Consider the following 15,235-nt stretch of genomic DNA (forward strand, 5'->3'; position numbering starts at 1 on the left):
GCACACTCTGCAGCTTCGATAATCTGTGAAGGCGATTAAACCCACGATTCTAAACGCGCCCTGCGCTTTATTGATGTCACTTTGTAAAATGTGGAATTTAATATTGGTTGATGCGACCTCACAAAGTTCAGCAGCCATCTGTAACAACACAGAGCCGTCTAGGAGATAAACACGCTGCCTACCTAAGGATAATGATGGGATAGATAAAGAAATGTAGGGCTTCTACTGTTGGACAATTCTTTGGTGATCCCTATAGTTTGCCTGACATACAGATTTTTTTTTGTACATAGTTTTCACCAAATAAGTAAAAAGCCGTTGCTGATTTTTGAAGGAAAAATTTGTAGAGTAAAAATATTTGTCTCCAATTAAAGGGAATCTGTCGGCAGTTTTTTTTGCTATTTAATCTGAGAGCAGAATAATGTGGGGGCAGAGGCACCGATTCCAGGGATGTGTCACTTATCAGGCTGTGTGCTGTACTTTTAATACAATCTGTTTTATCTGTAACAAATTATCAATGCAGGACTAAAGCCCCCATCACACTAAGCGAGATTACAAGTTTTGTGACGCAACAGTGACCTCAGCATCGATCTCGCTACATTTGACACTTAGCAGCGACCAGGCCCCTGCTGTGAGATCGCTGGTCGTGTCGGAATGGTCTGGACATTTCTTTGATCGTTGAGACCCCGCTGGGTAGTGTGCATCGGTGTGTTTGACACCTTACCAACGACCTCATTGGCGACTCAGAACTGAGACACATAGGCGTGCATTTGCGTTGCATCGTTATACAGGTCGTTACGGGTCGCTGCATCGCTGCTGCGTCGTTGGGAAGATCTGACTGTTTGACATCTCACCAGCGACCACATAGCGACGCAGCAACGATCCCTGACAGGTCGTATCGTTGTCGGGATCGTTGTAGTGTCGCTAAGTGTGACGGGGCCTTAAGCCTCACCTGCAGGCCAGTCAGACTAATCTGTGTAACCCCGCCCCAACCACTGATTGGCAGCTTCCTGTGTACACTGTACAAGCTGCCAATCAGGGGTGTGGGGCGGGGTTATACACAGCTCAACATTCTGACCACTGCTACATTTACAGCAGAGAAAACAGGGATTAAACAAGGAAACTACACCAAGCAGTCCAGTAAGTGACACATTCCTGAAATCTGTGTCTCAGTCCCTACAACATGCTGCTCTCAGATTACATAGGAAACCTGCTGACAAATTCCCTTTAAAAGTTGCGGATTATTTATAATATAGGGCTTATAGTATACGGCTATTGAAAACATTTTTTTTTGTATGATTTTTTTATTATTGATTTTATAAGAATACAATATGCATCTATTCATGGTTTATTGTGAATGAACAGAAAGTGACACATCAGTCATAGAATAAGCACTAAAATAGGTAACAATGGTGGAAAACAAACATCAGAATGTACAGATTTCTGAGTAGTGATTGAACAAGCCTTTCAATGGGAAGAGAACAAAAAACTAAAAGTACACAATACAGAAAAAAACACAAAAAAGAGAAAATCAGGAGAAGGGAAAAAGGGCAGGTCAAATGGCAGAGACTCACATATTGTTAATCAGTATAAGTACACTATTATTTAAAGGGGTTTTCCAGTCGTATGGTAGGTCCTCAGAGTGGGGTAAACTATGGCAAACTAGAGATTATTACAAAGAAGATATGCCTGACATTGCCTTCTCAGTCTCCTCCAGCTCAGATTAGTTACCGGCTTTGTATTTATATCATTCTTGTTTATTTATCACCAGTGACATATCAGCTATATAATCCTGCCGTATCCCAATCTCTAAACATTAATAAATACAAATGCAAAAAGGAGAATAAAAAAATTATACAGGGAAAGTGTCTTTCTTCTGCAAGATAATTTGTGGCGCTGCAGCCCATGCATACTGAATAGACAGCTAAACAGGCGCTGTCAGATTCATACACTGTGAGGTTACTTTCCCAGAGAAAAGGGAAATAAAATATTGAATGATAAACAAGATAAAGGGCGCAGCCGACCAGGTGCGTCTCATGAATAATACAGCGTCCACGTCTCTGCAGACCAATATAAGTGCTATATAGTGTACCCAAGTGAAACGTCTCCAGCCTCTAGATCATGGAAACTACTCCCTTTCCTAGCTCAAAACCATGGGAGAATTTAATGTTTCTTGCTGCTGACATGAATGGGCTCACTGACTTTAATATCCCCTCCAGCCCAACGCCTCTCTAGTGATAATTTGGCTGTTTTCGTCTAATGTAAAAAATGCGGATTTTATCAATGCTTTCTCAAAGAGTTAAAGGAGTATTCCCATCTCCAAGATCATATCCCAATACGTAGCAGGTGTAATTATATTACAACCCCTGGCAAATATTATGGAATCACCGGGCTCGGAGGATGTTCATTCAGTTGTTTTAATGTTGTTGAAAAAAAGCAGATCACAGACATGGCACAAAACTAAAGTCATTTCAAATGGTAACTTTATGGCTTTAAGAAACACTAAAAGAAATCAAGATAAAAAATGTGGTACTCAGTAAGGGTAATTTTTTTCAGACCAAGCTGAGGGAAAAAAATATGGAATCACTCAATTCTGAGGAAAAAATTATGGAATCACCCTGTAAATTTTCATTTCCAAAACTAACACCTGCATCAAATTAGATCTGCTCGTTAGTCTGCATCTAAAAAGGAGTGATTACACCTTGGAGAGCTGTTGCACCAAGTGGACTGACATGAATCATGGCTCCAACATGAGAGATGTCAATTGAAACAAAGGAGAGGATTATCAAACTCTTAAAAGAAGGTAAATCATCACGCAATGTTGCAAAAGATGTTGGTTGTTCACAGTCAGCTATGTCAAAAATCTGGACCAAATAAAAACAACATGGGAAGGTTGTTAAAGGCAAACATACTGGTAGACCAAGGAAGACATCAAAGCGTCACGACCGGAAACTTAAAGCAATATGTCTCCAAAACAGGAAATGCACAACAAAACAAATGAGGAACGAATGGGAGGAAACTGGAGTCAATGTCTGTGACCGAACTGTAAGAAACCGTGTAAAGGAAATGGGATTTACATACAGAAAAGCTAAACATAAGCCATCATTAACACCTAAACAGAAAAAAACAAGGTTACCATGGGCTAAGGAAAAGCAATTGTGGACTGTGGATGACTGGATGAAAGTCATATTCAGTGATGAATCGCGAATCTGCATTAGGCAAGGTGATGATGCTGGAACTTTTGTTTGGTGCCGTTCCAATGAGATTTATAAAGAGGACTGCATGAAGAGAACATGCAAATTTCCACAGTCATTGAGGATATGGGGCTGCATGTCAGGTAAAGGCACTGGGGAGATGGTTGTCATTACATCTTCAATAAATGCCCAAGTTTACATTGATATTTTGGACAGTTTTCTTATCCCATCAATTGAAAGGATGTTTGGGGATGATGACATCATTTTTCAAGATGATAATGCATCCTGCCATAGAACAAAAACTGTGAAGACACATAAGGTCAATGTCATGGCCTGCAAATAATCTGGATCTCAATCCAATTGAAAATCTTTGGTGGAAGTTGAAGAAAATGGTCCATGACAAGGCTCCAACCTGCAAAGCTGATCTGACAACAGCAATCAGAGAAAGTTGGAGCCAGATTGATGAAGAGTCCTGTTTGTCACTCATTAAGTCCATGCCTCAGAGACTGCAAGCTGTTATTAAAGCCAGAGCTGGTGCAACAAAATACTAGTGATGTATTGGAGTGTTCTTTTGTGTGTTTGTTTTTCATAATTCCATCATTTTTTCCCCAGAATTGAGTGATTCCATATTTTTTTCCCTCAGCTTGGTCTGAAAAAAATTACCCTTACTGAGTACCACATTTTTTATCTTGATTTCTTTTAGTGCTTCTTAAAGCCTTAAAGTTGCCATTTGAAATGACTTTAGTTTTGTGCCATGTCTGTGATCTGCTTTTTTTTCAACAACATTAAACAACTGAATGAACATCCTCCGTGCCCGGCGATTCCATAATTTTTGCCAGGGGTTGTAGAAAATACCTCCAATTAGAAATGTAGTATAGTTATTCTGATTCACTATGTCGCTTACCCCATGTGCAGGGCATTGAAGTAGCTTACGTTTCCATGGTTACGACCACTCATATAGTGACAGTTAGTTAGCGGTTAGTGGTCATAACCATGGATACATAAGTTACTGCAATGCCCTGATAAAGTTAAAGAATGGCTACATCTGTATATTCGGATCTTGTAGCTGTCTCTGCAATTAAATGCAGCACTATTCCGTAGCTGCATTACCTGATGACTGCTGGGCAAGTGGGCAGTAATCTCTGCGGCTCCTGTCATAGATGTCATTAATGTGACTAGTTATCACCCTACTTACAGAAACTAACTCCATGCCAGAAAGCAAACCATGCAAATATGAGGGTGGGCTTTATATTGTCAGATTCAATACATTTCAAAGTGTGAAATCCATGGTGATAATCTGCAGCAAATACAGCATCGGCATGTCAAATAGATGGCAAATCTACTCCAGAAGCAAGATTACCAGCTATGTGTTATCATCAAATTGACACTGTACTAATTATATAGGTGAATCTAAGAAACTTTAATATGCCTTATAAGTAGTGTTGAGCATTCCGATACTGAAATATCGGGTATCGACCGATATTCACGGTATCGGAGTTCCGATACTTTTAGAATATCGAATACCGGAATCGGAAGTTCCCATAATGCCTGCGCTCTGCAGTGTCTATGAAGAATGGCATGCTGGATGGCAGCGCTCAGCTGCGATCCAGCCTGTCATCTCAATGCCATCCCAGCGTGGGAGAATTCTCCTGCTGAAGCGCTGAGCACAGGAGAATTCTCCCACGCTGTCAGTGACGTGCATGAGGTGAGCCGAGTTCATTGGACATGACCTCGGCTCATCTGGATGCAGTCACAGCCAGACACTGAGGAGCGCAAGCATGCCTGCGCTTCTCAGTGTCTGCGGCATGGCAAGCTGGATGGCAGCTTTCGGCTGCGATCCAGCCTGTCATGTCAATGTAGCAGAGCTGAAGCTGTCCTGGGAACCATGGAAAGGTAAGGATGAGGTTGCTTTATTATTTTACTTTTATTGAAGAAGACATTGGCTTCAGCTGGAATGGGCGTGATGGTAAGTATGGTTTAATTTAGAACATTAAAAAATTGTGTGTTTATTTCAATTAAAGGACTTTATTCTGGGTGTTGTGTTTTTTTAAATACTTTACTAGAAATTCATGGCGGTCATGTCGAATATTGGCGTGACCCCATGAATTTCGGGCTTAGGGCCAGCTGATAATACCAAGCTGGCCCTAACCCCTTTATTACCCAGTGAGCCACCGCACCATCCCAGCGTGGGAGAATTCTCCTGCTCAAGCGCCGAGCCCAAGAGAATTCTCCCACGCTGTCAGTGACGTGCATGAGGTGAGCTGAGTTCATTGGACATGACCTCGGCTCATCTTTATGCCGTCACAACCAGACACTGAGGAGCGCAAGCATGCCTGCGCTTCTCAGTGTCTGCGGCATGGCAAGCTGGATGGCAGCTTTCGGCTGCGATCCAGCCTGTCATGTGAATGTAGCAGAGCTGGAGCCGTCGTGGGAACCATGGAAAGGTAAGGATGATGTTGGTTTATTATTTTACTTTTATTGCAGAAGACATTGGCTTCAGCTGGAATGGGCGTGATGGTAAGTATGTTTTAATTTAGAACAATAAAGAATTGTGTGTTTATTTCAATTAAAGGACTTTATTCTGGGTGTTTGTGTTTTTTTTTAACTTTGACTATGGGGTTAGTAATGGGGGTGTCTTATAGACGCCTCTCCATTACTAACCTGGGCTTGATGTCAGCTGGCATTATAAGCTGACATCAACCCCAGTCCTATTACCCCACTGCCACCGCTACAGGGCAGTGGGAAGAGCGAGGCTAAGTGCCAGAATTGGCGCATCCTATGGATGCGCCATTTCTGGGGCGGCTGAAGGCTGGTGTTTCTAGCCTGGGAGGGGGCCAATATTCATGGCACCCTTCCTGGGCTATTAATATCAGCCCCCAGCTGTCTGCCTAGCCTTTGCTAGCTATTAAAATAGGGGGGACCCCACGTCATTTTTTTGGGGGTCCCCCATTTTAATAGCTAGTAAAGGCTAGGTATTCAGCTGGGGGCTGATATTAGTAGCCTGGGAATCTCCGTGGGTATTACCCCCTTCCCAGGCTTCAAACATCTGCCCCAGCCGTCTGCTTAACATCCGCTAGAGACTAAAATTACGGGGAACCCCACGCCAATTTTTTTTTTAATAAATCCTTTATTTTAACACTAAATGACAAGTACAGTAATCAACACTATCACTGTACTTCTTAGATATGTGACTGACATGTTTCTATCTATCTAATCTATGTGTGAAGCTCTATTCTTTCTATTCTAAATTGTCGGGTACCGATGCTGAATTGCCGGCCGGCTTTTTTAAAGAGACGGTGCATGAAAACACTATTATTTTTTTTAATAAATCCTTTAACACTAAATGACAAGTACAGTAAGCAACACTGTCACTGTACTTCTTATATATGTGACTGACATGTTTCTATCTATCTAATCTATGTGTGATGCTCTATTCTTTCTGTTCTAAATTGTCGGGTACCGGTGTATGCCGCTGCTGAATTGTCAGCTTTTCATGTAATACATTCTACATTATTGTTAGTTGTTTTCCTTCATGTAGAATTAACCTACAAGGAAAGAAAGGGTTTATTTTCATTCCGATATTTGTGTCCCATTGACTTGCATTGGTTTCCGGTATCGGAATCGGCGATATCCGATATTTTTTGGGTATCGGTCCAATCCAATCCAATCCGATATTTCCCGATATCGGAAGGTATCGCTCAACACTACTTATAAGAGAAATATGCTTCTTTCTTCACTTATGAGCCACTTCTTCCCACCCACTCTGTTTCCTGAATTATTATTCACTCAAAACCTTCTTGGGCAAAACAAGACAGACTACCAGCAAAGTGAGGTGTCATGATGCGGTACAGAAACACATCATGCTGCAGCTATCTACCAAGTATATTAGTTTATGCTGGATTAACAGCTACACTGCTCAGTGCGGTCTAATATAATCCATGCATTTTCCACTTCTGTCTTCTGCTATTGAGAAAGAAGAACAGGAATCAATCTTTCTTTGGGTGTACAGTATATAGTAGATATAATAGCAGCTAGTCTTTACCAAATAGCTCAGAGTCAATTGCAAATTAGAAGAAGAGCCTGGAGAGGGAAATCAGAGAAACAATGTGGGAAACAAGGCACATGATGCATAGATAGTATTGAACGTGAATCTGTCAGTGCAGAGATGACCCAGGTATGACGTTTATGCAGACAAGCCTTGCAGTGCAGGATAGGACAGCTAGTGCGTCAGCCCGCCCCCAATAAACAGCCAGGCTCATGTGCATAAACTTTCTATCTGGGTTTTCTTGGCACTGCCACATTGATTTGGGGCCATACTGCTATGCATGAACTAGGACATATACAGCACTGTATTCTGTTTAATTACACTAAATGTCCTCACTATTTCGCTTTGACAACCTGTGCAACCTGTTACAGCAACTTATGGGGGCACTTGGCATAACTGTTAATGACCGAAATGAAAGGTTTTGTGAAATAGTACTAAGGTGGTAACGACAGACGCATATAAGATTTGTGCAGGAATGAATTAAACTGAAGATTCAAGACGCTTTACTATCAAATCACTACAATGTAACATTTCCTACCTGTAGAAGGGCTGCCAACAAATAAACCATTATAAAGATAGGCGTCAGAGATGTGTGGCCGCTTTTCATTAAATGGATGGTGTATAAAAAAATTAAGTGTCCGGGGATAACAAGGGAAAGAAGAACTTGAGCCGATTTCTTATTCACCCCTGGAAAAGAAAATGAATTGCATTTATGGGTCTGCGGGTCATGAAGTCATTAGCGTAATGAAATCCTGCTCAATAATTTATTTTTAGCATTCACTTCATCAATCATTATGCCTGATAAAACAGCATTTTTGGAGTGTCTGATGTCGGTAATTGCCAACTTCTGGTAATCCATCTCTCATGGCACTACTCTATAACTTGCAGGTACTTTACCCAATCAGTGCCGGGTAACCATGATTATTAGGGATGTACTGTAGTTTAGGAAGAGTTCTATTACGCTACAGTGTCCATTGTGTTACTAACTGGATGCAAGCGCAGAGGATGGGAATAAGGTTACGGTCACACGAGTGTATATTCTCTCCTCCAAAAGAATCGGATCCATTAGGGTGATCACACTCTGATCCGAGTCTCAGCTTAGTGTGATCTGATTCTCTAGGATAAGAGAATTGTAGCACAGGTGAGGAGAAGACAAAGAACAAAATTTCTCCATCTTCTCCTTTCTGAGTCTGTGTAAATCGGATGCACTCGAATGACATCCGAGTGCAGTCCAATGATTTCCAAATTGGTATGAGAAAAAAACCACTGATAAGCACTGCCTCGTAGAATAACATTGGTCCGAGTGCTATCGAATAAAACATCAGATAGCACTTGTCCAGTGAATACACTCGTGAGAGCGAGCCTTAACCCTGAGAATTACCCTACATATACTATATAAGGCAGCATGAGTGACCTAAATGAAAAGTTCATTCAAGGATGTACATTAATTCAAATACTACATAGATCATAGACTACAATAGGTAAACCTGGCAGCAAGTATTTAATTCCTCTGCTATGCCATCCACAGGGCAAATGATGCATTTCATGGCGCCCTTTGAAATCAGTATGCTGTCTGTGAGATATACAGATGTGCCGGATCCCACAAATACATAACCAATCTCTAATTTAAAAAGAGGACCTATCAAAAGGGGCCAGTTTCTCCCCTTAGCTTATTCATGCTGCTCCACCAAATACCGTACTCCATTTTTTGTCCTTTTTTAAATCTGCCATACAGTTCCAGAGATATGGGCCTTTTTATTTAGTGCTAATTTTTATAGCTTTTTTCAAAGAGGTGATGCTCACCGGGTAATAATGCAGAGCAGCCTAAAAATATGACCCCAGAGAATCCTGTGAGCTTTGCCCCTTGGTAAAGGCAATAAAAATTTGCACTAAACAAAATTGGCCCATATCTCTAGAACCATGTGGCGGATTAAAAAAAAAAAAATCAAAAAAACGGAATACTCAGGGGAGCAGCAGGAATAAAATAAATGCAAAAACTGTCCCCTTTTGACTTGGCGATAGGTACTCTCTAAAAAGAGACCAATAATGGACCACTTGATTAATTCAAAATTGCAAGCAGTTGTCTGGTCTGTTTACCTGTACCACAAAACGTCCGGCAGGGGTGGAAGCAGCCCGTGGCCTCATCCGGTAGCTCGCCAGGAATGTTGTGTAAATGCAAATAAGTGGAAATTCTGCTGGCCTGTATGGCTACCAAATTTCCTCCAATACCTACACAGATGAAAGAAAAAAAATCATCATAATGAACAGAATTAAAGTACTAAATCACATTTTCGAACGATTGGTATAAAAAAACTGAAGCTAAACTATAACAATAGTGGATGGTCGCTACTGTACAATTATATTACTATAAGGTTTTGGCAAGATCAAGTGTGTACAGGCTCTTTAGGCAAATGGTGAACGTTTCACAAAATTATTTAAAAAGTCCAAGTAACAATATCAATACCCCACCTAAGTGTCGAACATACCGGACATGGCGCTGAGGGGGGCTGAGTCGTTCACAAGTACCTGGGTTAAGGGGAATCTGTCAGCAGGTTTTTGCCATGTAATCTGAGGACAGCATGAATCTAGGGATGTGTCACTTATCGGGCTGTGTGCTGTTGTCTCCATACAAGCAATGTTTTATTGCCAGGAGATTATCACTGCCCAGACTATCTCCCTTGTGCCAAGTGGTCTGACCACGCCCCCTCCTGTGATAAGCAGTTCACTGTCAATAGACAATGGACACAGAAAGCTGTGGTGTGGGCGGGGTTAGCTTCCAGAGCTCGGCTTCATGCTACATCTAAAAGCTCTGATTCTATCGTAACTGCTGCACCCAGTATAGTAAGTGATACATCGTTGGATTCAGGGTCTTTTTTCCTACATTATGCTGCTCTCAGAAGTGGTAGCAAAAACCTGGTGACAGATTCCCTTTAAGTGGAGGAGTCTCAGTGAGTTTCGCCTGCTGTGAAATTATTTTTAGGGCGAGTCCAGGGCAAAATATAAAAGAACATACTAAGCAAACGAAATATCCTGAGCATCATTATCACCTGTGCCTCTCATTTACTATTACTAGCACATAAAAATCAGTAAGTTATCTAAGTGTAGCAGCTCTATGTTGGAACTTGCATAAAAAACCCGTCAGTTTTTATATTTTGTAATGCCGCATTATACATCACACGCCGTAATATAGAAAACACATTCAATCCGCCGGAGCGTGCGGCATGAGCTGTGTGGAAAAGCGTGGCATTACATAAACCAGAGCCTGGCACACTATAATTACGAGCACAGACACAATTACACTGAAAGATTCTGCAGCAGCTCATGATATTACGGCATTAAAGGGGCATTAGCCTGTTGTGCTTTTTCCCATTGTGGTCAGCACAAATTAATGAACAACTGTTTCTTTGCTCATGTCTGCCCACATCTTGTGCGTTTTATTGGAAATACCAGTGGTAGGTTATGAAAGAACCCTGCGGGCTTCAAACAATATTTGAAATATCTTCCCTTTAATCCTCCGTGCACAGCATCCTGTTGTTATGTATGTACAGATGATAGCGGGCGCCCTCCTTTTGATGCTAAAAGCATCCCTTTTCTCGGTTGTTGTCATCCTAAGCTTTTTATCCTTTTTCATATAGGTCATCTGCCAACGCTGGGTCTAGATCATGAGTAGCCTAAATAAGAAGGCTGGCAGTCTGCCAGGAAACCGTACAGCAGCTAGACAGGAGGCTGCAGACATGTGAATTATTTGTACTGTCGGGTGGATTGCCTCATTGTGTCAGTGGCAGCATTTTACACCTGTAGGGCCAGTGGTTTATTGTACTAGGAAATCTAACATTAATGCATGCATGGCTCATCCAACGATGAGGCAACTACTTTTAATGTTTTATTGAGGAAGATGAGAAAAATTCTTTCTTCTGCCAATCCTCAGTTATGCCAGGCTCACAGCTGTGCCAGAGACTCTGCTATCGGCCTCCATCGCAGATTGTATTGCTTTTGATGGAAAAAATAGCTAATTTTATCTGTGAATACGACAGGCAGCTTTGCAGAACCTAACAAACCTGATTTATAAATCAATAGAAGGACAAGGAATCATTTCTGATGACTGAAAGGTGCCGAGTGCCATCTATGTTAACATCTAAAGAGCGAATTAGGTGGTAGTTTAATGGATGCAATGGCAAGTAGTTTAGTATTTTTAGGACAATGATGCTAGGGCTCCGATTTTTAATGATGATAGGCCCCCGATTAATGGAATCTCTTGTTTTTCATGCCAGTCTTGATGAACAGTGCGCTTCAGTCAGATACTGAATTTGTCTCATCCTTTAGCTGCCGTGCATCACCACAAGAAGCGGGCTCCAGCCTCTTGACAAAGCGTGTAGCGAAACACAAATTGGATGCGATCGGCACCTGGGCTCGGTATGTTTATGCATCATGTTATTACTTTTTGCATGTATTTTGTGAGGTTTAGGGTCTGTGCTCGGCCCTTATTCACACTGAGGTCACATGGTAAGGTTTTAATACTAGGGATTAGGACCGTCCCAACTGGGTACAGCTTGGCGCTGGTGGGATGGCTTTTACGCTTTTTTTTTTTTAATATCAAAAACAGTGTTTTCTAAGTACTCTATGTTACTTATATCCACTGTTACTTTTGCTTACTTACAGCAGGGTATAAGTTCATTACGTTTCTATCTTAGGTTTTGTCTGTTTAATGGCCAATGATGTGAACACGCTCTTACACGTTACACATATACTCCAGTTCATTTCTTTTGATTTTGCTTTAGGTTCTTGCATTCAGTGCATGCAAGGGTGTAGTCTCCCTTCTTTAAGTTGAGCATTAAGTTTATATAGCTTCCCAGTGCTGGGTGTCCATAGTGGGGCCCTGGGCCAGCTCAGCCCTTATTCACATTGAGCTCATTTTTGACACATGGTAAAGTTTTAATACTAGAGGTTAGGACGCCCTGATTGGGTAAACCTTGGCTTGGCTGGAGGGATGGCTTTTAAGCTTTTTAACAATGTTATTATTTTAATCATGTCACAATTAACAATGAAGCAATTTATTAATTTAAAGGGAATCAGTCACCAGGTTTTTGCTACCCCATCTGAGAGCAGCATAAAATAGGGGCAAATGCCCTTATTCCAGCAAGGTATCACTTAGTTTACTGGGTGCATCAGTTGTGACATAAAATCACAGTTTCCTATGCTGCAGATCTAGCAGTGTTCTGAATGCGGAGCCCTGTATAACTCCACACACATCACTGAATGACAGCTTTTCTGTATACACTGCATAGGCAGAAAGCTGCTAATCAGTGGTGGTGGGTGAGGAGGTTACAGAGCAGTTGACTAGATGGCACAAGACACCTAGTTTTTTAGCGATTATCTCCTGCTGATAATTCACTGATTTTATTGAAACACAGAACTAAGTAAGTGAAACATCACTGGATTCAGGGTCTCTGCCCCTACATCATGCTGCTCTCATATTACAAAATATTACAAAACCTGCTGGCAGATTCCTTTTAAGAGGCAGGTAGTTGCTAACTACTTGCCGCTGATTATGCCGCTCTTACGGCTTTCGATGAAGACATCTTCTTGTCGACAGAGCAGTTGCTTCTCTTCCATTCTGTGGTTGACAGGGCAGGACTGCCAACGCCATGCTGACTGACAGCTGGCTCCCTGCTCTATAAACTGCAGGGGCCGGCTGTCAATCAGAAAGACATCGGCAGTCACGCCCAGTCAACAGAAAAGCAGGAAGAAAAAGAACTGCTCTGTTGGCGTGAAGCAACAGAATCATAGGCTGGAGTGGTCCTTAACCGCTCTGAGCTGGCGTCAGGTAGAACAAGGAGGTAATTAGCAACTACCTGTCTGTTAGTTCTTAGGTCTATAGTAAAAAAAAATGTAAATAGTCCTGGATAACCACTTTATGTGTTTATGGTCTTGGTTTACACCATTTTGTACATAGATGATCATAGACTGGACTACATGTTTGTTGAAATTTACGATACTTCTGTGGCATAAATTATTGTGACTTTTTCAGCTGTTGTTAGCAATGCCTACTTCTGATCCAAATCTGCCAACTTATCAAAAAGTTGCCAGAATTAGCTGGGGCTGACCTAAAAACACTGTAAGTCACTACATCTTTGTACAGCTTCAAACTGCACAAACAATTTGCGAAATGCAAAACAGTTTTACACCAGAATCCTGATGAATGCTGTTTGATTAATCAGCCCCTAGGTATTATTTACTTGACCTCGCAACTTTCTATATCTTGAAGTATTGTCAATACTGTTTCTAATATTTAGTTTACTCACTTATATAGCGCCATTTATTCCACAGCGCTTCACAGACATCATCATCGCTGTCCCCATTGGGGCTCACAATCTAAATTCCCTATCAGTATGTCTTTGGAGTGTGGGAGGAAACCTGGAAACCCGGAGGAAACCCAACCGGACACTGGGATAACTTAAAAACTCCTTGCAGATGTTGTCCTTGGTGGGATTTGAACCCAGGACCCCAGCGCTGCAAAGCAAGAGTGCTAACCACTGAGCCACCGTGCTGCCCACTGAAACCACCTCACTGATGAGTGGATTATCAAAAGGCTTGCTGCTCTAACTTTCAGTTAATATGGCACATACAGTGCCATATTAGTGGTTGAGCCAAATTAGACTAACCCTAACCCTTTAAGGGGGATCTTCATGACTTTACCTATGATGGATAGGCCATGAATATTAATCAACACTCGATTTGTGGAGGTTCAACCTCAAAAACTCCAGCCAACTGGAAAAAAATGCACTATATCCACTTTACTGTTAATACAGGCACATCAGAGCATCTTTCCAAGCGGCTGTCCCTAATACTGCAATTTACTTCAATACTAGTGCTGCAGCTCCTTCATTGTAATGATCGGTGGCGATCACAGTATCAACTGTGTAAAATAATTTATGTTCAAAAAGGCAACAAATACCAACATAGAAAAGTGGAGATTGATGGTGTTCTCGGGTAGCAACACTGAGCAAGCAGCATTGATATGGAGAACTCTACTTTACTCCATGTGTATATGGACAGATGGCTGACAGCTGTATATGCTCCTGGTCTTCTAAACTGTCCTTGACATCTGTCAAACTAGTGAAGTATCTTTTTGCTGCGCCAAATTTACTTCCCATATTTAGATAAGAGATGTCAAGTAGACAGGACCTAATACCCCCACCACCACAAAAAGGGGTCATCTTTCTCTATATAAAAGCCAAGGATGAAGGAGACCCTGTATTTAATCCCATAAGCATTTTATAGTGTCGTCCCAGGAACAACTCAAGAGGTTTGTTGAAAGTCAAACATTTCAGTTTGACATAAGGGACCAGAACAGATGCAAATCCGCTTTGATGCCGTGACATTTACTTCACGTGTCACAGATTTACTTTCAAATATTTACTTGAAGATCAAATGTGGACGACCCGAGAATTGCTCCAGACAGATACAACAGCATACCATGGAATGACCCTTGTAAGTGTATCTATTTAAAGAGGAACTATTTCTAGACTTTTGAAGTCAGGTTAAATGGAGGGAACCTGTCACTTGGCTTGCTTACACTAAACCACCACATTATTCAATATGATTGCAGCTTTCCAGGCATGCCTTTATATAAACTGTCTGGACAAGGCCGTACTGTGAATAGTTAAGCAGTCTGGGCTGTAATCATAGTGTTACATGATTGACTTCCTAAAGAGGGTAGAACATCGCTGGAATTGCTCCTGAAATTTCGCTTCTTCTCTGAGTCCTTGCTTCGGATGTACAGTGCAGACCAAAAGTTTGGACACACCTTCTCATTTAAAGATTTTTCTGTATTTTCATGACTATGAAAATTGTACATTCACACTGAAGGCATCAAAACTATGAATTAACACATGTGGAATTATATACTTAACAAAAAAGTGTGAAACAACTGAAAATATGTCTTATATTCTAGGTTCTTCAAAGTAGCCACCTTTTGCTTTGATGACTGCTTTGCACA

The 15,235-nt window shown here is 41.4% G+C and overlaps 1 protein-coding gene across 3 annotated transcripts in view; it reads right to left on the reverse strand.

Annotated features, from left to right (window-relative positions):
* SLC41A2 (solute carrier family 41 member 2) overlaps positions 1–15,235 on the reverse strand; it is a 100,628-nt gene that overhangs the window by 7,447 nt on the left and 77,946 nt on the right. For 2 of the 3 annotated variants that reach the window (XM_073651553.1, XM_073651554.1), the window contains 2 exons: positions 9,334–9,465; positions 7,775–7,923 (listed from right to left, as the gene is read on the reverse strand). In XM_073651553.1, coding sequence (XP_073507654.1) covers positions 7,775–7,923; positions 9,334–9,465 — 281 coding nt within the window. Of the gene's footprint in view, positions 1–7,774; positions 7,924–9,333; positions 9,466–15,235 lie in introns of those variants that run through there. The other variant, XM_073651555.1, reaches the window with a different exon arrangement.

The sequence above is a fragment of the Phyllobates terribilis genome, unplaced genomic scaffold (genome assembly GCF_046119375.1).
Source record: "Phyllobates terribilis strain yellow unplaced genomic scaffold, ASM4611937v1 Scaffold_11__3_contigs__length_659146591, whole genome shotgun sequence".
In the NCBI taxonomy this organism is placed as follows: Eukaryota; Metazoa; Chordata; class Amphibia; order Anura; family Dendrobatidae; genus Phyllobates; species Phyllobates terribilis.